This window comes from Nilaparvata lugens, chromosome 9 (assembly GCF_014356525.2).
Source record: "Nilaparvata lugens isolate BPH chromosome 9, ASM1435652v1, whole genome shotgun sequence".
Lineage (NCBI taxonomy): Eukaryota > Metazoa > Arthropoda > Insecta > Hemiptera > Delphacidae > Nilaparvata > Nilaparvata lugens.
In genome coordinates this window covers 26,458,784-26,481,323 of record NC_052512.1, presented here as the reverse complement: position 1 = coordinate 26,481,323, position 22,540 = coordinate 26,458,784, and the positions used below count along the sequence as shown (strand labels likewise).

At 35.3% G+C, this 22,540-nt stretch overlaps 1 protein-coding gene across 2 annotated transcripts in view; it reads left to right on the top strand.

Annotated features, from left to right (window-relative positions):
• LOC111055928 (zinc finger protein basonuclin-2-like) overlaps positions 1-22,540 on the top strand; it is a 436,060-nt gene that overhangs the window by 55,432 nt on the left and 358,088 nt on the right. The window contains exon 1 of one of the 2 annotated variants that reach the window (XM_039435713.1): positions 14,620-15,461. The exons of the other annotated variant lie outside the window; for it this stretch is intronic. Coding sequence (XP_039291647.1) covers positions 14,898-15,461 — 564 coding nt within the window. The 5' untranslated portion in view covers positions 14,620-14,897. Of the gene's footprint in view, positions 1-14,619; positions 15,462-22,540 lie in introns of those variants that run through there. 2 annotated transcript variants of the gene reach the window in all.

Below are 22,540 nucleotides of genomic sequence, written 5' to 3'. Positions count from 1 at the left end.
GTTCAGCTCGTGACTTTTCTACACATTTTTTTTTCTTCAGATTGATATAGTCTTTTTCAGATATCTTTTCCTCGTCTTCCTGCTTCTCGTCCTCCTCCTCTTCCCTCGCCACCTCTTTCTCACCCACCCCCTTCTACTCTTCCTCCTCCTCCTCCTACTACTCCTCCTCCTTCTCTCCACCATCATTCTACTTCACCTCCTCCTCCTCCTTCCCTTCCCCCTCATTCTACTCCACTCCTTCTCTTCCCCCTCATTCCACTCCACCTCCTTCTCTCCCCCCTCATTCTACTCAACCTCCTCCTCTCACTCCTCCTCCTCCTCCACTCACTCCTCCACCTCATCATCCATTCATCCCATTTCCAAGATTCAAATCATATATTCACATGATATGATATTCCCAACAGCTCTATTCCATCACAATCCGGTCGTGTGTTGATGAGAAGGATATCAATTATTTTTTGAAACACCGCCGATTTATGAAGTTACATTACAATTTTATATCATCGTTATTCTAATTGCATTTAATCGTTATGCTCATCAATTAATTATCTATACTTTGCAAAATTCGTTGAATAATTAGCATTACCGTCATTAGAGAAATAGTACAAGGAGTATCCTTAGTTTTTCTCTCCCAATCAGTGCTTCTTTGTGAAAAATATAAATTCAATGTAAATTAGTGTATAAGCCTGTAAATATTGTGACATACATAAATAAAGCTCTAATCAGTGTTCAGCTCGTGACTTGTTTACACATTTTTTTTCTTCAGATTGATTTAGTGTTTTTCAGATATCTTTCCCCCGTCATCCTCCTTCTCGTCCTCCTCCTCATCCCTCTCCTCATTCTCACCGTCCCCCTTCTTCTACTCCTCCTCCTCCTTCTCCTTCTCCTTCTCTTCTTCCTCATTCTACTTCACCTCCTCCTGCTCCTGCTCCTTCTCCTCCTCCTCCTCCTCCTCCTACTCATCCTCATCATAATCCTCCTTAACATTTTTCAGTTCTTCAACCCCACCCCCCACAAGAATGTTCATCCGTTCTATTTTATCTCCTCTTTCTCACTTTTCGAATAATGTCCACCTTTCGTCTCAAACCAACTTTTCATTTTTCTCTATGTATCTATTTTCTGCTGACCTCCTCCTCCTCCCCTGTTATTTTAATTATCCACTGCATACTGCTTTATATTACTGAAAGTTGATTACCCTGATCTACTTTCAGCCTACTCCATTTTAATAATTAACGATTTGATCTTACTTACTTTTATAATTATTTTACTTTATTAATTTTCTGATTTTTTCTCTCAAATCTCCATATTAATTAAAACTTCTACAATATTTTCATTTTTAAATAAATCCTTAGTTGAATTGATGAAATTAACGTTTTGGTAGAGAGTTAGTGGAAAGAATACTCCGAATATTACGTATACCCCAACACATATAATTTATAGTGGGGTGTATATTCATTCATTGAAATTATCATTTATTCATTGTTGAAACACCGCTGATTTATGTAGTTACATTACAATACTATATTATCAATATTCTAATGTTCCATTCAATCTTCATTGTAATTAATAAGTTTTCATAATATGTAGAATTTGTTGCATAATTGGCTGTTGTACTGTAATTTATTGTAGATTCGTGTATAAACCAGAATGTATTGTAACTTACTTGAATAAATAAAAAATAAATTTGAATTTGAATAATAAATTTCACAGCTATCAAATATATATTGAATGTTCAATAAAAATTAAAAATAAATTTCATTTAAAAAAAACAAATATTCTTTCCGGAGAATGGACATTGATATGTCCAAAGTTCAGACAATTTATGTAGATGCACAACAATATTATCTATTTTATCTATAGTTATTACAAATTGTTTTTTTTTTAATATTATAGACAGCTCAATAATTATTTTCTAAATTTATATTTTGTAAATTCATCTATAATTTTGCTGTATTGTAAGCTATTGTATATAAGTTTATAAACAAGTATATATTGTAATCTACATAAAGTACTCAATCAATCAATCCTCTTTCTTTTTCTTCTCCTCCTCTTCCTCCTCCTCCTCCTGACCCGCCTTCTCCTTCTTCTTCCTCATTGTCTTCCTCATCCTCCTCCTCTTCCTCCTCCATCACCACCACCTTCTTTTCCTTCTCCTCCTTCTCTTCTTACTCCAATAACCAAGTCCTTCTTTCGATGTACTGCTTAGTTACATCATTCATTCATCCAGCCACTCTTAAAAGATTGGAGCAACGTTGCATCTTTCCAGTTTTCCTCCCTCAAAGAAGTTCTCTGCTCCTCCTCCTCCTCCTCCTCCTCCACCTGCTCCTACTTCTCCTCCACCACCAACTCAACCTTTTTCCCCCCCTCCTCTCACCTTATTCCCTCTTCTTCAAAGGTAAAAACGTACTTTCCCTTATTTGTGAAAAGGTACAAAAGTACAGCGCACTGCCGTTGAATAGAGATGGTATTCCCCTCTATCATAAATGCCCTTAAGCTCATTTGTGCCATTCAATGGAAGATAGCTGCTGCTATACCTTCCCCACCATTTGATCTGTTTATTAGCTGGAGATTCTCTCTTTTCTACCTCTTCTTCTTCTTCTTCTTCCTCCTCCTCTTCTTCTTCTTCTGCGTCATCTGTCTCCATCTTCATCATCATTCTCCCCTCTCTTTATTCCTGTTACTCGAAATTTCATCTCCTATTCGACCAGCATAGATGATTCATGAGTTTCCATAAATTCTATGCAATCTTCAGCTGGAAATAAATTAGGAATTGCATTTGTTCAAATGCTTATTGATGAACAATCATTATTAAACGAAAATCCCAATGCTGCAAATTTATTCAATCTATATATATAAAAGCGAAATGGCACTCACTGACTGACTGACTGACTCACTGACTCACTCACTCACTCACTCACTCGCAGAACTAAAAATCTACCGGACCAAAAACGTTCAAATTTGGTAGGTATGTTTAGTTGGACCTTTAGAGGCGCACTAAGAAATCTTTTGGCAATATTTCAACGCTAAGGGTGATTTTTAAGGGTTTAAAGTTCGTCATTTAGCATGTATATTCTTCTTATTCTCCTTATTATAATTGAAAAATGTCCATACCATATGTTAATATAGAACTATAATCTAGAGAGAGTACCTCTTCGAAACAGTTGTTAACTGGTAACTAAATTGATAATTTTGTCAGGTTGGCATAAGTTGAGTTGACTTTGTTAGGTTGGCACCAAGTTGAAGATTGAAATGCATTCATTGCGGAAAAATTGATTGGGCACTGCTATTTCAATCAGAGCTATTCCTGGGAATATATTATATTACTAGCCGTCAGGCTCGCTTTGCTCGCCATATCCGTTTAGTCTGGACCCCCTACTGGATCGTCCTAACATATGATAAAAATGCTCAAATGAAAAATGCAAGCGAGCGAAGCGAGCTTGCTGATGTCATTCTTGGACTATCCTGACGGGGGTCCTGGCTAGACGGATATGGCAAGCGAAGCGACCCTGACGGCTAGTTTTCTATAAATGTTCAATCTCAGTGAGGTCCACGTTATAATGACAGTGGAGAAATATAGGATAACAACGTTGCCGATCCTCCGTCTTGTCAATTACAATGTTACCTTCTATAGACGGAAGCCGATACAGGTTTATCGATGTAATATTAACAATGTAATTATATATTTATATATTTATACAATGTAAAATTCATATTTACAATAATTTCATAATAAATTTCATAATTGAGATGAAATATTTTGCTGGTTAATTATCAATTCTTCATTGTTAAAAGACGATCCGGCAACAGAGCAAAGCGAGAAAAAGATAACGCTATCTGCTTTGTTGAATGACAGACAAGGATAGCAATACCATTGCTAATGAAACACTGCCATTATAACGTGGACCTCACTGTGATTGAACATTTATGAAAAATTGAACAAATTTGCAGCATTGGGATTTTCGTTTAATAATGATTGTTCATCAATTAGCATTTGAACAAATGCAATTCCTAATTTATTTTATTCCTAATTTAGTTGCTATCAAATTCTTATTGGGTGTGTACATAAATCGTCTAATAATCTAGAAGAAATAATTATATAAGTAAGCAGGAGAGAAGAATACAATCACGAAAGAACGGGAAGAACAAGGAAGCCATAAATGATCACAAGAACCTCCCTTTTTTTCCAAAGAACAGAAATATTCTCGTTCTGCCACAAGTATACGTCACCCTTATTGGTCAAATATGTAAAAGTACATCGACCAATCAAAATGCAGTATCACATTACCGAGCTTCTGATGATTGCAATTCTAGTATGCACAAGGTACTACCAACACGAAGCCTTAGTTTCTTTAGAAAACCTTACACAGCCTATTTAACTCAGTACTGCACTTGCAAAACAAGGCCTAATTTACTCAATAGCTTTGCAAATTGAGGAGGAATAGGATCATGAGGAGGAGGAGGAGGGGAATGGGTGGAAGAGAAGGATGAGGAGGGGGAGGATTGGAAGAGAGACATTAAGGTGACTGAGGGGGAAGATGTTTACTAATTGGGTGAAGCCATATGACAGCCGCGTGGGAGGATATTCAGGAAAATAACATTATTTGTGAATGGTGTCTATTTCATGAATGATCATGAGTTTAGATATTTAGGCCCGGTTGCACAAAAGCCAGTTAAATTTTAGTCGTGATTAACTTCTCGTCAAGATTGTTTATCTGATTGGTTCTCGTGAAGTTAATCACGTTTAAAATTTAACAGGCTTTTGTGTAAGAATTGTTATGAGAGGTTGAGGAATTCTACCAATGGATTGAACAGTCAGACCTATGTATGTTACAAAATTTACTGGCTTATACACTAACTAGCCAACAGGCTCGCTTCGCTCGCCATATCCGTCTAGCCAGGGGGCTCCGCCCCCAGGACCCTCGACTGGATCGTCCGAGAATGAGATCAGAAGGCTCGCTTCGCTCGCCTGCATTTTTCATTTGAGCATTTTTATCATATGTTAGGACGATTCAGTCGGGGGTCCAGACTAAACGTCTGGCTAAACGGATATGGCGAGCGAAGCGAGCCTGACGGCTAGTAATATAATATTCCCAGGAATAGCTCTGATTGAAGTAGCAGTGCCCAATCAATTTTTCCGCGATAAATGCATTTCAATCTTCAACTTGGTGCCAACCTAACAAAGTCAACTCAACTTAATGCCAACCTGACAAAATTATTAATTTAGTTACCAGTTAACAACTGTTTCGAAGAGGTCCTCCCTCTAGATTATAGTTCTATATTAACATATGGTATGGACATTTTTAAATTATAATCAAGAGATTGGAATAAGAAGAATATACATGCTAAAAGACGAACTTTAAACCCTTGAAAACCACCCATAGAGTTAAAATATTGCCGAATGATTTCTTAGTGCGCCTCTAAAGGGCCAACTGAACATACCTACCAAATTTGAACGTTTTTGGTCTGGTAGATTTTTAGTTCTGCGTGTGAGTGAGTCAGTCAGTCAGTGATTGCCATTTCGCTTTTATATATAGATTCACAATAAATTACGGTATTGCTCATTATTCAATGAATTTCACAAAGTAGACCTATAAAAAATTAATCAATGAGAATAAAGATTGAATGCAATTAGAATAACGATAGTAAAATATTGTGATGTTATTCCATAAATAGGCGGTGTTTCAAAAAATAATTGTCGATTCTCTGAAAAGGATATGAAATAAATTACTGTATTGCTAGTTATTCAACGAATTTTACAAAGCATGGAAAAAAATAAATTAATGAGAATAAAGATTGAATGCAATTAGATTGAAAACAGTATAATTGACCGAACGTAGTGAGGTCTATGTTTCAACTAGATTTGCTTTTGTCTGTCTGTATGCAACGCGATTACGGCCAAACGCGTTGATAGAATTCGATGAGATTTGGCAGGAATATTCCTTTTTCAACTCCGCGTCGATGTATATACAAGGTTTTTTGAAATTTTGCATTTTAAAGATAATATGAAAAGAAAATGAATTCCTCCATACTCTGATATCACTATATATTATATCATTTACCTTGAAGATAGGATCAATTATTCATAATCAATCAGCTGACAATTCATTGCATGCATTACACAGTTGTCTGGCCGTGTCTATTTCTATAAGGTAGAGTTTCAATATTTTCTATGATGCGTGTCCATCAGTATCAATATTCTCACATTTGAAAAACGAATCTAAGGTGATTGAAAATAAAATAAAAAATGATTAAATAACTTGAATAATGATGAAGAAATGATAATTATAATATTATAATTATAATAAAAAATAATAATATTCTTGATTGATGAAAATTAATTTTGAAATGGTTGAGAAATATTTTTATCAGATGGAAAGATTACCACGAAACTGGATAAATCATCATATATTATGGAATACAAATTCAAACGTGAACTGAGTTTATTAACATAAGTGAGTTTTTGATTTTGGAGAAAACAAATAACAGTTTTTAAGAGTAAATTGAGATTCAACTGTGAATTTCGATTCAACTGAATCAACCAGAACAGGTGACATCAAATATTTGTGGATGAGAAAACTGCGTGAGGTCTACTGTTCAAAGAACTACTAGTATTGTGATGTTACTCCATAAATAGGCGGTGTTTCAACAAAAATAATTGTCGTTTCTCTGAAAAGGATATAAGTTACAATAATATCCTTCCCATTAACAAACGACCGGAATGTCGAGAAATTAAGAGAATTAGGCGAGGTAAACTGATCAAGAAGATGTAGGAAAATATGAAAATCTCTTGTTTAGCTGGATGTTCTGGCATTATAACTAGGAGAGAAGGAGGAGGAATGAGAAAAGAGCGATAAATCATAAGTAGAATAAGGAAATGAAGGAGTAGGAGATGTGTAGATAGAAAGAAGAATGATTGGGAGAGGAAGAATGTTAAGATGAGAAGAAGAAGAAAAGGGTCCAGAGATCTAGCGCCAGAATCCAAATGTCCGAAAAAAGGTGCACATCTCACTAGACACGCACGCACATGCACACCAGATGCGAATGCGCACAAAAAGGAAAGGTGCTGAGAGCATCCTGCTTGTAAGCGCGCGTGTACAGTGGCGCCGCCACCGGTAAAAGCAGGAAGCTCCCCAGTCGGCTTCAATTCTCATCCAACATTTCGGTTCAGGCTTCGATAGGGGTGAAATAATATCCCAAGTTGAAAACTTTGAGAGCCCGCTCGCTCTCTCCGAGTGTATCTGGCTCTCCTCGGCGCAGTTCGTAAAAAAACGTTTCAAAATCGAGTTTAAAACCTCCGTTGAAATTGAGTAATCACCGTTAAAACCGTTCGGTTGTCGCGATTAAACGTAAAAAACGGCTTTTTATAAGTGAAGAACTCTGATAACAACTAACTAGTACTAATATTTATGGTAAAACAGTGAAATTCATATTGAATTGTTTCTCAGTGGAAATAAGGATGATGTACCTCTACTGTACGTCAGTCTTCAATAATATTGTAGACTGTCCCTTCCTGATTTGTAGATTTTTCATTTTAACTATTTAAAATCGTAATCGTAGGCCCATTTCGAGTGATATAGTAGAAAGAGTATGAAATGTTACCATCTTAGTGAGAATATTTACTAGTTACTATCCCTACATCGGATTTTGTTCGGAAGTGAAATTTTTTTGATAATAGGTGATCCATAAAATTGTGTTAAGGGTAAAACAGTGAAAGCCATATCTTGACTGAAAGCTGTATACAATTCAATAAGTGAAAATTGTTCAGAATAAATACGTACGATGGACTTATAGTGTACACGGGAGATACTTTTGTGATGAGTTAATTTTGATAAGTTATCAATCCGTTCTTCGTGATACTGTATTTTAGAATACTTATGCCGGTGCGAACTGATACAGTATACTATTTGTGATCCATGGTGTACTACTGTATTCTTAAATAATTATGTGATATTAGTATAATACATCGACTCATCGATATTAAAACGTTTTCAAAGTGTTTGGATTGAATTGTACGTTCAATAGGAGAGTGTGAAGTTAGTGTTCTCTACTAAAAAAAGTGCATACATAAACGAAATCTAATCTAATCTAAAAATAGAATAAGTATTAGAACTAGTAGAATCATAGCAAGGAATGGTTGGTATGATTCAGCTGGAGTAGGGTTAGAATTCGTGAAGTTAAAGAGTTAGAAGTGCTTTTTAGTTCAACAATGTTATCTTCGGCAAATCTTCTAATTATAAATCAAAGAGCCGAGAAATGTCTTTAAACGATATAGGAAAATGGAGAAGACCTTCAATTGATAATACATCTCATCACAGCCTGGAATAGCCTGGGTCTCTATCAATTCACAACAAGAAAAGTTTTAAAGTTTGTTATTGATACGCCATTGACAAATCCCATAAACTACAAAAATTCGAGAATCCCTTGAATTAAAAATACCGTAATACGTAGGTTATATTACTAGTTTTAAATAGTTCACACTAGATATCATGTGAATTTTGTAATGAATTTCAACACAAAATGTTTAAAATTTGAGTTAACAACATTGAAACGAGAGTGTCCCTGATAAAATGTTTCAAGCATTTCTCCAAATGAGAACAAATCAGCTTCATCTGAGAAATAATAATATTTTTCATTTATATATAATTTCTACAAAGTAGCACGGATTGGGAGAGAAAAACTAAGGATACTCCTTGTACTATTTCTCTCCCAAATTTAGATAACAAATAATCTCAGCTTGAAGTAGCCTGAATCTGTGATGATTTAACACGGAATAGAACTGCTAGGAAACATAATAAGATGACAATTTTCCCCCCCTGATGAGAAACTGTAAGATTTTGAAAACATTAAACTGTAACAGAATTTTCAAAAGAATGTCACATTGGTTGCCGTTCATGCTCCTTTCAATCGAACTTGAATAATTGATGAAGATTGTAAGCAGTTAATTGAACGCGCATTAAATGTAATACACTTAACAAGTACTGGAAATCAATTGATACATCTTCACTCTCACTACTTGAATACGGTAAAATTGAAGTAAGGTTTATTCGTTTCAAACATTTGAATTAGGATTCGAAGAGAATTTTGAGCTATGTAAACGAAACTGAATTGTTTGAGAATTGAATAGAGTGCAAAAACGTATAATATTTCCCAAACTGAATAATATAAACCAAACTGAATTGTGTGAGAATTGAATACAGTGCAAAGACGTATAAGATCTCCCAACCTTGGATGAATCCTCATATAATCTCAGACTCCATCTTAGACCATAGAATTCAGTATATAACTTTTATATGCTTAGACTGTCTAAGAAAGTATTGAATCGTTCAAAGATTGCTGAAGTAGAGTCTTAGATAGTTCAATAACTCTGAACAGAAAAATTCATCGCTTTTGCAACTTTAGAAGTTTTTTCTCACTATGAACTGAGTTTAGTTTACAATATCAACTTTGATTCACAAATACCCTTTGCTCTACGTGAACGTGGAGCCTTCATTCTTCAATGACTTAAGTCCACAATATGAACTTCGATTTACAATGATACCTTTACACTTGAACTTGAAGTAAAACTTAGTTTTCATCATTAACTCGAAGTTAATGAAGACGCATAACAAGCACTAATTATTACTCTCACTGCAGAAGTTTCACAGATTTCTCCAAAATATTCATTTGTTCACTCATCGATTTATCCTTCACTGCTTTGAATAGAATTCTGACTACTTCACTCCTTATTAGAAAGCAAGGAAGGCTGCTCTGATGAATTCGTGAATGATAATATAACAATACTTTCCTCAATATTCAAAAGGCTTGCAACCTTTTTGAGGCTCAAATTTGAATATTTATTCATTTCTGGAAACAATCACAAATCATAGAAATATGATTGAGAGAGATCATTTAAAACTATTATATTCCCAAATTTTGATACTGAATAACATGTCCAGAAAATAGGTTGTTATATTGATCATAATTGTGTTGAGATATGACACTGTGATGGAATATCACATTGATGTCAAATATCAGACAACCGTATCGTTCGTCGATCATTGTGGATTAGGAAAACCCATTTTTTCCAAATTCTACTGTGAAAACCAACTCTCAACGATAAAATCAACTTTTTCGGAGCCTACTTACCAGACATTTCATGATCTTTGCAGTTTTGCTGTGAATGCCATTGGAATATCACGTTGATTGTTGTGAGAAATTGATAAAACCGCAGCAAAAATGGCCGACTAACGAAGATTTTCTTATCAACAATGACTCAATTCCTAGAATAACACAATTAATAATTGACAAGATGGGAAATTATTTATTTTTTTCAACTAGTCACAGATAGTTATGAAATAGTTTCAAGTATAGAGATTACGTGGGCGAATATGAGTTTAGTACGTTGGCTGAATATTTTAGCCTAATGAGTGATGAATAAGATACTAGGATACTAGGATACTAGATACTAGGATTCTAGATACTAGGATTCCAAAGGCTGTCATGAAATAAAGATCCTACGGTAGAAGGGATATTGGCAGACCTCTAACAAGATCGTAAGATGAGTAGTTATGTCCTTTGAAACCGGAACAGGTGTGTACGCCTAATCCTGGAAATAAAAGAAGAATTTCTTAGACTATGTGGAATGAATAGGCCTAGAAAATTATGAGCTTCGAGCTAATGAGTGAGTAATAGAAAGTACGTAGGTGGTTTGATGAGATGATCAAACGTCCACGCATACCGGCGGGATTCGAACCCACGACCAGATAGCTAGCAGACTGAAGGATGCAACGTCTTAAGTCGTCTCGGCCTACATTACGTCTATATTTTTGATATTTCGGGGTTTCTAACATCAATGAAAAATTGATGTTTTTAGTTTGTTTTCAAACATAGAAAAGTGTATGTTTTCTTTGTGGAATCCTTGACTATTCAGAAATTCAATCAGAATCTGTACTCTATCAATTGGGAGAGGAATAGCACAAGGTTACCTTATTTTTTATCTCCCTGTAATTTTTGATGATGTACTTATTGTATGAATCAATAAAGAATAAAGAATTTCAAAATGTTTCTATCCAGGAGACTCATATCACATAACAAAATTCTACAATATTCATAGTAACTTCTAACGCATTTACTACAACAGTAGAAAACGTGTTATTGAGTGAACGAAATAATTAAATTTATTTATTTTTGGATACAATAATTATTACAAATCATGTAAATATGACCGGGAACGAACAACAGGCTTGGCCCAGAACTGTTCCCAAATTTCGATAATTAATGTATTTCCACCAACTGCAAATACAATTTCCATTTGATGCTGTCTCAATTACTATAATAATATACATAAGAGGAAGAACATAGTTATATACCATGTAGCAATGGTGTCATTCAAATCTTGTAATTAATACGATTCCAATATCAATTCCATAAACCCATCAAAAACATCCATTTTCTCTCGGCACAAAATCTGTTCATTTATTCATCCACATTTAACAATACACAAATCAAATACATGATTAGGAAAGAATCAACAGGCCTAGCCCAAAACAGCTCCCTTTCCGAATTTTGATAGTATATAGTATCTATTATAATATATGGTATATAATATTACTGTTCATGGAGTATATAATATTTCAGTCCAGTGCTAGAGCGTGTCGGAGACTACAGAAATTAATATCAATTCCAAGGTAGATTAAATGAGATAGAGTTAAATAACCTACTGGTGAACCGTCGAGCTCAACGTAGAGTTCTTTATTCGGAACTGATAGAACTAATCAATTTTCATTGATAAGAATACAATGTTACAATTGTAACCTTCAAAATCTTTCACTTTACACTACATCAAAGTTTATACTCGACTAACTTGATCTTAATTAGCACTGGAAATAAAACCTAACAGATATAACTAATGAGCAGAACTAATGATTAAATTTGTTAACTAAATTGGCTTGAACTGATCGTTGTATTAAAAAATGAACATTAATTTTAATAATATTCCTATTATCAATTGAGTTATCTTTGGCTGTTCTGATTGTCTAAAATATATCTATATCAGCAACATAGTAGATTCTAGTTAGTGGTCTTGTTTTAATGAAGCTCTCTCTATATTATATACCTACATTGGTTAAATTCAGTATACATTTATATAGTGTGAGATATACATAGTAAAGTGAGATTGTATACGTTTATTAAAGGTGCCCAGCTCTAGGCTATATCAGGCTATATCAGGCTATTTCAGGCTTCAGATATTAGTAGGTCATTCACTACTATTAGTGAGATTACACAATATCATATATATATGAAGGCTAGGCTATGGATCTTGTTAGGCTAGCCTGAAGAGTGTTAGGATCACCTTTTACATTCTTCAAAGTGGAATATTGTGAACTATATGAGCCAAAGCATAACCTTTGACCTGTAGAAGAGGTGGACTAGAATTTCGGACCAAGATATAAACTTTTTTCTTTTCGACTTGAGAAACTTCGATGGAATAGATCATGTAGAGAGCATAACCTTCCAACTACGGTTTGATGGTGACTTTTATGAAATTGCGAACGTTCAAAAAAAAAAACCTGGGGTTTCTTAGGGTTTTCACCATTCTGGAGCTTACAATATAAATCTATATTTCGTTACTGTTCCTATATTATTAACAACCAGAATCAGGTTGTTTATTCTTCAAAATGTTATGATTTTTATAATTATTCAGTATTATTTTTTGATTGATCTGGGTTTTATAGGGTTCTCATCATTCTGAAGCACACAATATAAATCTATACGTCGCTACTGTTCCAGTGTTGTGAAAAAGTAGTAGAATCGGGCTGTTTTGTCTCCAAAATGCTATGATTTTTATAATTATTCAGTGTCATTTTTTTATTGTTCCGGGTTTTATAGGGTTCTCATCATTCTGAAGCATACAATATAAATCTATACTTCGTTACTGTTCCTATATTATTAACAACCAGAATCAGGTTGTTTATTCTTCAAAATGTTATGATTTTTATAATAATTCAGTGTTATTTTTCTGATTGTTCCGGGTTTTATAGGGTTTTCAACATTCTGGACCATATAATATAAATCCTTACTTCGCTACTGTTCCAGTGTTGTGAACAAGTAGTAGAATCAGGTTGTTTTTTCTGCAAAATGTTATGATTTTTATAATAATTCAGTGTGATCTTTGTAATTATTCCAACAAACGAACACGTCAACCAGGTCCTACAATTGGCTGAGAATCAGCTTTTGGCAAAAATAGACTTAGACAATCTAGACTTAGATCCAGACTTAGACTAAGACTCAGAGTTAGACTGAGAACTATACTTAGACTTAAACCAAATTAGTTGGTTAGACAGTCGACATTCTGGGTAGGCTTGTTGATACGCTTGTCAGAGGCCTGATCAAGACTTGACGTGAAAAAGATGAGGAAAATAAGGATGAAATTAATTACGACCAAATTAATTAATTATTTTATAGAGGCCTAAAACTAGAACAACTACGACCATTCAAATATAACTTTTTTAATTAGCCAAAATTATTATCAATTCATCACCATATAAATATCATTCATATTTCATGTTTGACATATTTGATTCAACTCAATATTGAAAATGCATAAAAAAATCAGTTTTATTACAGAATTTTGTATAATTCTTGATGTTTCGTCGAATAGCCTATACTCTGTCCAAATAGGCATGAACTCTGAAGGATTAGGCCGACCCTCCTACTACTCACACACACACAAGCACAGTCTCCTTTTGTGTGTGTGATTACATGGTGGGCCTGCGCGTGAGGGAGCGAGGGTCAGCTTAATCTTTCAGCGCTCATGGCAGTCTGGACAGACTATAGAATAGTTTGAAGATCTTAATACAAATCAACCCTCATTGTGTAAGGTATAATTTTAGCTCTGAGCTACTAATAATATTATCAACATTTTACGCTCGAATTCCATAGGGGAACAATCATGATGCCTGATTTATTATAAAATTCATAACATCTCCAACATATCTCCTTTTCAGATTCGACATAAAAACTGTGAATAATGATTTTTCATAAAGAGTATCATGAATTAACAAATACTTTCAAAAGGAAGCTATTTCACCTGGAGACTGCAACAGTGCTATGAATCTTTCAAGAAAACTTTTTTGAAAACGTTTGAAAATTAAAATTAGTAGAAAAGAATATCTGAAGAAGAATATTTTCTGAAATGTTGGAAAAAGTGTAAAGACACTAGGATGGGGATCCAGGATAGAATAAAAAACATAATTGAATTTCATAAAAATTAAGAGCACATTAATAAAAACATAATGAAGAATTCAAGTACACTGATAATTGCTGCTCATATTGCGGACCAAGCAACAAGTGATTAGTGATAAGTAAATTTCCAAACCAATAATAGTTTAACAGCGAAATTATGGATTAAAGTGAAAAGATTGAAAGCAACATTACGAAAACTTGAAACAAGTTAAAGACCTAAAAATTGAGTCAATTGATTCCCTGAAAGTCCTATATTTCAGGAAGTCCACAGACTGCAGAAGTGAAAAGAAAGATTGACATTGTCAACCACTTTTATTATCATACAATACTATGACACGAACATTGTTTCGTGGCTTTATCAGCCACATCTTTAGCTGTTTGTTGAAACTGTGAAAGCTGTAAGGTTAGAACTGTAGACGATTCTCAGAGAATAAATCGTGTAGTTATAATATAAATTGTTCTAGTTCAGGACTAGTTGATACTCCAGGGTTTTACAGTGCAATTGGAATAAACATTGAGAAGATAATTGTAGAAATACATACTTAGTGGATTCCAATCATCCAGGTATTGCACAAACGGCTGGTGTAACAACTGCAGACTTCGGACTCAGTCATGCCAAGCTAGCCACACAGAAATGCCCCACCGACCAACAACGCTTAGCCAGACAACTTCTAATGCATAGCAAAGCGATCATCAACCAAGAACTGGAACAACCACACAGGTTCTCCTCAGCTACCAACCACCTGCCAACCACTCAGGATCTGTCCAAAACCACCCACCTCCAGCAGCAACAGCTGCAGCAAAACCTTCTGCAGCAACAACATCTGCACAACCATTTGCAGAATCTGCAGAGTCTGCAGAACTTTTGTCCGCCAGACGTCACAGGACTGTTGCATCACCTGCGAAACACCATCCCTCAGACGGCTCCCTCGCAGACTCCTCCCCCTTCCGTCATCTACCCTCACCATCCACCCCTGAATATGACTGTAGATGATCATCATCAGCACCACCATCATCAGAACCTCGTTGCCTCACGAAACAACTCCACGTCATCATCTTCGAGAAGTGCCAGCCGCAACCATGGTGTTGACTTTGCACCAGGCTCGGGACTTGCCTCGCCCAGGTGCCTGGATGCAGCAGCTCTGAACGGCCATCGAAATGCGCAGCATCAGCAATCAGTGGCCAGCCAGTCCAACTCGTCCAAGGCGCATCTCAACCGGTTCCTGAGGCCGCTCAATGTGAGTATCCACTCATTTTCGCATTGACATAAATGTTTGTTTGGCCTTCTGTTGGTGGGTTCCACCTTATTCGGATAAGACATTTACGTTGTCAAAACCACTATATTTATTCGAAAAACATCTAAAACTGACACCAAGTTATTAACAAAATGTTAATAACTCAATCCTTATAGAATCTATTAGATTGAACTTAACTTATCATACACATGATGAACTTCATAAACATATGTGTTTGTCAAGCTCTGTTCTATCTTATAGGATCTATAAGGATTAAGTTATTAACATTTTGTTAATAACTTTGGTGTAATGCAGCTTTAGATGTTTTTCGAATGAATATAGTGGTTTAGTTAATAACTTTGGTGTAATGCAGCTTTAGTTGCAGAACCAGGTTTCATGGCAACATCTGCCCAGGTTACCCCTAACCAAGACCAACTATAGAACAGACCCCAACTCTCGATTCAAGATGGCGCCGGTCTTAAATAAATCGCTGTGGCTACAGTTACGGTAACCGTAACTCCATTCGCGTTCCGGTAAACATTTGCGCAGGCGCGGCTACCGCTATTTACATGTGCATTGTGGTGTTGATGGTTTTTGGTGACATGGTTATGATAACCTATCGTTTCAATGAAGTTAGTTAGAAATAAATTAGTTAATAATGAAGTTAGTTTGTTACTTAGAAATCATAACTATGTAACCAAAAACCACAAGCACCACAATGCACATGTAAATAGCGGTAGCCGCGCATACTCAAATGTTTACCGGAACTCGATACGAGCTACGGTTACCGTAACTGTAGCCACAGCGTAAATAAATACTGCATAATCCAGGTGACAAAATTTGATCAGCTGATAGATTGAGACAAATAGGAGTTGGGTCTGTTGGGATTATGCAGTATTTATTCTTGACCCGCGCCATGTTAAATCAAGCGTTGTTATTCAGTTGTCTTGACCTAACCTGACACATATTTGAAGTGTCAACTGCCCTCACAGATCACAGCTGTTCTAATCCAGCCAGGAACACCAATTTTTCCATTAACTTGATTCGTTGTATGGCTAACACCGTGTACCTAGAATATAATGTGCCTGGAATGTATTCATAGCTGTACATAGAATGGTAGCCTACATAGGATGAGATGGTACATATAATGTATTCTAGGTACCTTGGACTAATCTACAAATATTACAGCTGCAAATGAAATTCCCGTGTCTTCGGTATGGAAAAATTTTCTGTCAACCACATCTCCAACTATATTTTTCAATTGTCTTGTGAATAAGTAATTCAACGGTAATGTATAATTCATAACTTTCCCATGATTCTCACGGTGATTATGAGTCTTTCAAGTTATTCAAGGTCTTTCAAGTTATTCAAGGTCTTTCAAGTTATTCCAAGGACCGATTTATCCCTTTATCAGCATCAATACTAGACTACTCTGCATAGCAAAAACATTCGATTAATCAGCTAAGTTGCATCCAGCTATTCATAGATTAAAGGTTCATAGCTATTCGTAGATTCAACCAGCCAGTTTACTGTAGGTTTTTAATTAGGGATGGGGAGAGTCAGGCATGTGCAGTTCTCCCATTTCTACTTATTCTATGGAACCGTTCAAAATCATATTATAATTAAATGAACTCACATTATACTAATAAAATAATAATAATATTTGTATTGCTTTAATTGGTGGGGAGTCCCTGACGGAAGTTGCACCTCGCCTGGATATATCATTTTATGACCTTATGACTGTCATACTTCAGGCGGGACCGATAGTCAACATGCCCATTCGATAACACGGGAGTGACCTGGTCAAAAATTTTTGGTAATGATCGGGTTTGAACCAGGGATCTCTAGGTTGCTTCGCAAGCACTAGATCCACTCTATCCACTAGACTACGGATCACTCTATTATACTTGATGTCATATTCATAGACAATTTTCCTAAGCCTTCTGAGGAGAGCATGCCTGAATTCATGTTGCTCGAGTATAAAGAGCAAGGTTCACCAATCAAGTAGAAAAATCAAAAACAAAGGTTCCAGTAGTGTTCATATTTCATTGATAGATGTTTAGTTTTACTAATTTCATTGGATGCAGAACTTTTCTGGAAGTTCATTGATTATGGAGGTTATTGATTGAAAGCTCAATCGACCTCATTCTGGAGGTTATTGATTTAAATCTCGCATATCAAGACGTGACGTGAAACAACGTGATATGATCATATGATCGCATCATAATGTTTACATTGAGATGAAGCAAGCAGGTGTGAACATATTTTGTTAGTGACCCCCTTGATTAGAGAACTCGCTCAATAATTGTTGTATTGTAATCTTTGAAACCCGCAACTTCTTATTATACAGAGTTGGTGAAAATTATGGAAAAAGCTGAATATTTCTTCTACAAGAATGGTTTGACAGTAGTTCTCATTGGGGATCCTATTATTTGAAATGAAAAGTTACTCTGTCGCTTCAACATCTTTGTCCCTCATATGAATCCAAATTCATTTTTTGAATGAGAAGGTCGACATGTGATACACAGTTCCAAAAGAAAATGAATGGCGAAAACCACACATTGATATCTCAAACCCAAGCATGGTCTATCTGTGTGATAGCATAGAGAAACAATAGCGTAAGTAGATATCCCATAGTATAGGGCGTTTATGTCGCAACTTTCACTGTTATCTCAAGCCGATAACTGTCGATTATTGTCGATTTTTACTGTTTTGACTGGGTAAGAGTATATGAACGACACAATATGAGAGACTACCAACGTCATAAATCTTCACAGGAAAGAACTACGTGGACTATCAGCTTGAGATAACAGTAAAAGTTGCGACATAAACTTCCTATACCATGGGATATCTACTTACGCTATTGTTTATCTAAGTTATGGTGATAGCTTCCAAAAAACTTCAGCTGATGCTATGAATGAATATATGGAAAAACTAATTCAATCATATGCAATGAATTGAATTCTTCAGCTGGCTAAATCATAAATCAAAACAATTCCATTCTTATGCACTTTCAATGTTATTTTTATATCCCGAAGAAAGACGAAGTAGTGAGTCAATTTTGCTGTCCAACGTACTTGACCTTTTGAAAAAGTTTGCAGGATACGTGTTGAAAATTTGAAGCTGATTGATAGTTTTCTTCTAAAGCTATTGTAGAACATACAAACAAACGGACAACGATTCTCGCCTTCAGTGAGTCAAAAGTGAGAACTCGCTAATGTTCATTCAACAAGAAAATCTTGTCATGTCGAGTTCAATTACATTCATTTTTTCCATTTTACTTTGAATAATATGAGAAGAGTCATTATTTCTGTTATCTGAATTTTTGTTATCAACTGATGTTAATTACAAAAGTTAATAACATCATGTTGAATTGCGTTTACACCAGAGTTGATAACATGAGTTATTAATGAAAAGTTGTCAACTTCACTGAATCGACAAAAAAATTTCTTGAAAAAAGTTGAGAACTCGTGTTTTCAACAGAAAATTCCTTGTTATTAAGAAGATTTATGTTATCCATCGAGTGTCGGTAACTTTTGTTAATAACAGGTGACTATCATCCCCGCAACCCCCTCGCCCAGCATCCCTACCCTACAACTACAGCTGTTCCCTAATAACTACAGCTGCAGACAAAACACGTGACAAATTTATTAACTTTTGTTGATAACAAAACTGGCAGCGAAATAGTATATTTCGCACCTAGAGCAGAAAATGAGATTAACCGAATCGAAATCGGTTTTCAAGTCCGAGGCCGTAGGCCGAGGACTAGGAAAGATTGAGAGCCGGAAATACATTTTTGCCCGTATTGCGAACGCTAATTTTCGCCACACACAAAAATAAACAATATATATATGAGAATAGTTGTTTACTAAGCACTTCCAAAAGCAGAAGTGGAAGGTGATAGCTCTAGCAAATCTGAGGTAATCTGAATATCAGGAAATTGTATTTTTATTTTTTATTCTGATTTGTCTAAATAACCTAAAAGATGATGTTCAATTATGTGGGAGGTTGAGTTTATGCTTTTTCATTCTTCCAAATGACAATAAGATGATATTATTATAAATGTTTTTATTATTGAAAAATGAACACAAATAATGAGAAGTTTTTTGATCAGCTGTTTTTTTGATCACCTTTCTTAGTTCCATGTTAGCGGCTGGAATGGGCACTCTTTCCGGCCTAGGCCGGAAAGAAACCTGTTCTGATGTCAGACGAGAGTCGTCTGCAATCAATGTCTCTCAGATCTACGTAGGGACTGGAAAACAGCTGCTTTCTGTGTAGTGTACCCAAAAAAAAATGTTATTAACTTATGTTGAAAACTTTTGTTTTAAACTCTGGTGTAAACGCAATATAATTTATTTACATTAGATCAGATGAAGATCATTATTTCAATGATCACACACATGTTTCAATTCAAATTTGAAGACAATTTTCAGCTTTTTATTACGGCTGTTATATCATATGAATAGTATCGTTAAATGAACTCATATGGAAGTCAATTATATTGATAACAAGATCTTGTTAATAACAAGGAACTTTCTGTTAGGAACATGAGTCATTAACTTTTGTCAAGAGAAATTTTTGACGATTCAGTCAAGTTAATTAATAAATCGTGATATTAACTCAGGTGTGAACGCAGCTTTAGACTTGAGAAAAACTATCAGTGTCTTCTTCAACTTGTAAGGAATTAAAATTTCTTCATTGGAGCTCATATATGGATGGATGTTTTCAATTCGACAAAACAGTTGATGGATCCTACATCTCTCAATTCTTTTTCTTCACCTTTCTTCTTTTTCCTCTTCCTTCTCTCATTTTCTTCTCTTCTTCTCCTTTTCCTCCTTCTTCTTCTTCTTCTCCATCATGATCATCTCCATCGTCATCTTCTCCTCCTCCTTCTCTTCTATTCTTCTTTTTTTTCTTCTCCTCCTCCCTCTTTTCTTCACCTTCTTCTTCTTCTTCTCCTCCTTCTTCGTCATCTCCATCGTCATCTTCACTTCCCTCTCTTGCATTATTATTATTATTATTATTATTATTATTATTATTATTATATTATTATTATCATTATTATTATTATTATTTTCCTTCTTCTTCTTCATCTTCTTCTCCTCCCTCTTTTTCCTCTCCTTCTTCTTTATCTCAATCGTCATCTTCTCTTCCTTCTCTTGTATTCTTCTACTTGCTTCTCTTCTTCTTCTTCTTCTGCTTCTTTTTCTTCTCCTCCTTCTTTTTCTTCTGCTTCTTCTTCTTCTTCATCTCCATCGTCATCTTCACCTCCTTCTCTAGTATTATTATTTTCCTTCATCTTCTTTTCCTCCTTCTTCTTCATCTCCATCGTCATCTTCTCCTCCTTCTCTTGTATTATTCTCCTTCTTTTTCTTCATCTCCATCGTCATATTCTCCTCCTCCTCTTGTATTCTTCTACTCCCTCTTCTTCTTAATCCTCTTCTTCTTCTCCATCTTCTCCATCTTCTTCATCCTCTTCTCCATCTTCCCTCTTCTTCTTCTTCTTTTTCTACTACAACTCCTTCTTCTTCTTCTTCTTCCACTACAACTCCTTCTTCTTCTTCTTCCACTACTACTTCTTCTACTTCTTCTTGTGAAAATCTTGTCCAATGAAAAGAATTCTTCCTGAAATTCGATCAGATTAGAACACGACAACCATACTGGCCGAAGCGAAGACATGATCATAGTTATTATAATCTTCCCTCCTTCGCCAGCACATTGGCTCAGGACAGAAGTGAGCGTGATAAACTAATAATGATGGAGAGACAAATGGAGAGGGAGAGAATGCTGATGAAGCAGAAGAAGAAGAAGAAGAAGCAGAAGAAGAAGAGGAAAGAGAAGCAGGAGTTGAGGAAGGAAATACAAGGATAGCGTCCACCTTGTTTCCGATTACCCAGGGATACTTATCCACCTTCGTTATCCTTGTTCCCACCTTCGTTATCCTTGTTCGTAGAAGAATTGATAATAATGAACGCGACGTGTAGAAGGATGAGAAGCAGGTTCTGGTGGTGTGAGAGAGAGGAGGAGGAAACGCACGGACGCACGCACACACACAAAATCACGCAAGCAAGCAGTGTAATTAAATAGCTTCTAATTAGGCGCAAAAGGATCTTCGTGAAACACACAGACAGTCTGCAGAGCGGTCACAGACTTGGCGAACCGAACAATTATTTGAAGCACTGTATGAAAATTAGTAGCCGTATGTACTGAGTGAGCTGGTAAATTTAACAGCGGAGAATAGCTTGTAGAATAACATTGAATAGATAGTTTATTGACCGAGCGAAGTGAGGTCTAAGATTCAAGTCGACGGTTTGGCATTTCTCTTAATGCTTAACTGTTTATATGTTTTTATGTTGCGCATTTACGGTAATAGATTTTCATGAAATTTGACAGGTATGTTGTTTTTAAATTGCGCTTCGACGTATATAAGGTTTTTGAAAATTTTGCATTTCAAGGATAATATAAAAGGAGAAAGGAGCCTCCTTCATACGTCAATATTAGACTGAAAATCAGACTATAGAATTATTCATCATAAATCAGATGTCTAGTGGACGATAATACTACTCGTTCAAAAACATCGAACATCTTGAAAATGTATCTTTCCATCAACGTTAGTAGACAGTGTTGACTATAACACTACCCGTTCAAAAACATACCAATTCCCACAAACACACTTTTTACGCACAATTCTCAGCCTCGAGTGAACTCAACCACTCCATCATCAGTAACGGTAAATCATAAAAGAACCCCAAACACACTAATAAACGTACAGAAGAAAAACTTCTATACCTACTCTACTTTCTATAGATGTTTAATTTTTTTTTTTTTTTTTTTTTAAACATCTTTATTGCCCATAAAAACAAAATACAAAATAAAAAACTTACAAAAGAAATATTCTAGATTATATTAATATATTATGCTATTTTACAAATAAATTAAAATTACATGGCACCACCCAGCAAGGGCAAAACCCTGACCGCTGAGTGAGAGTATCAGCTGTTAGACAATATAAAAATTTATTTACTAATAATCAAAGCTACAAAAAAATCGAAGTTAACAATAAATTACTAGTCTAGTAATTA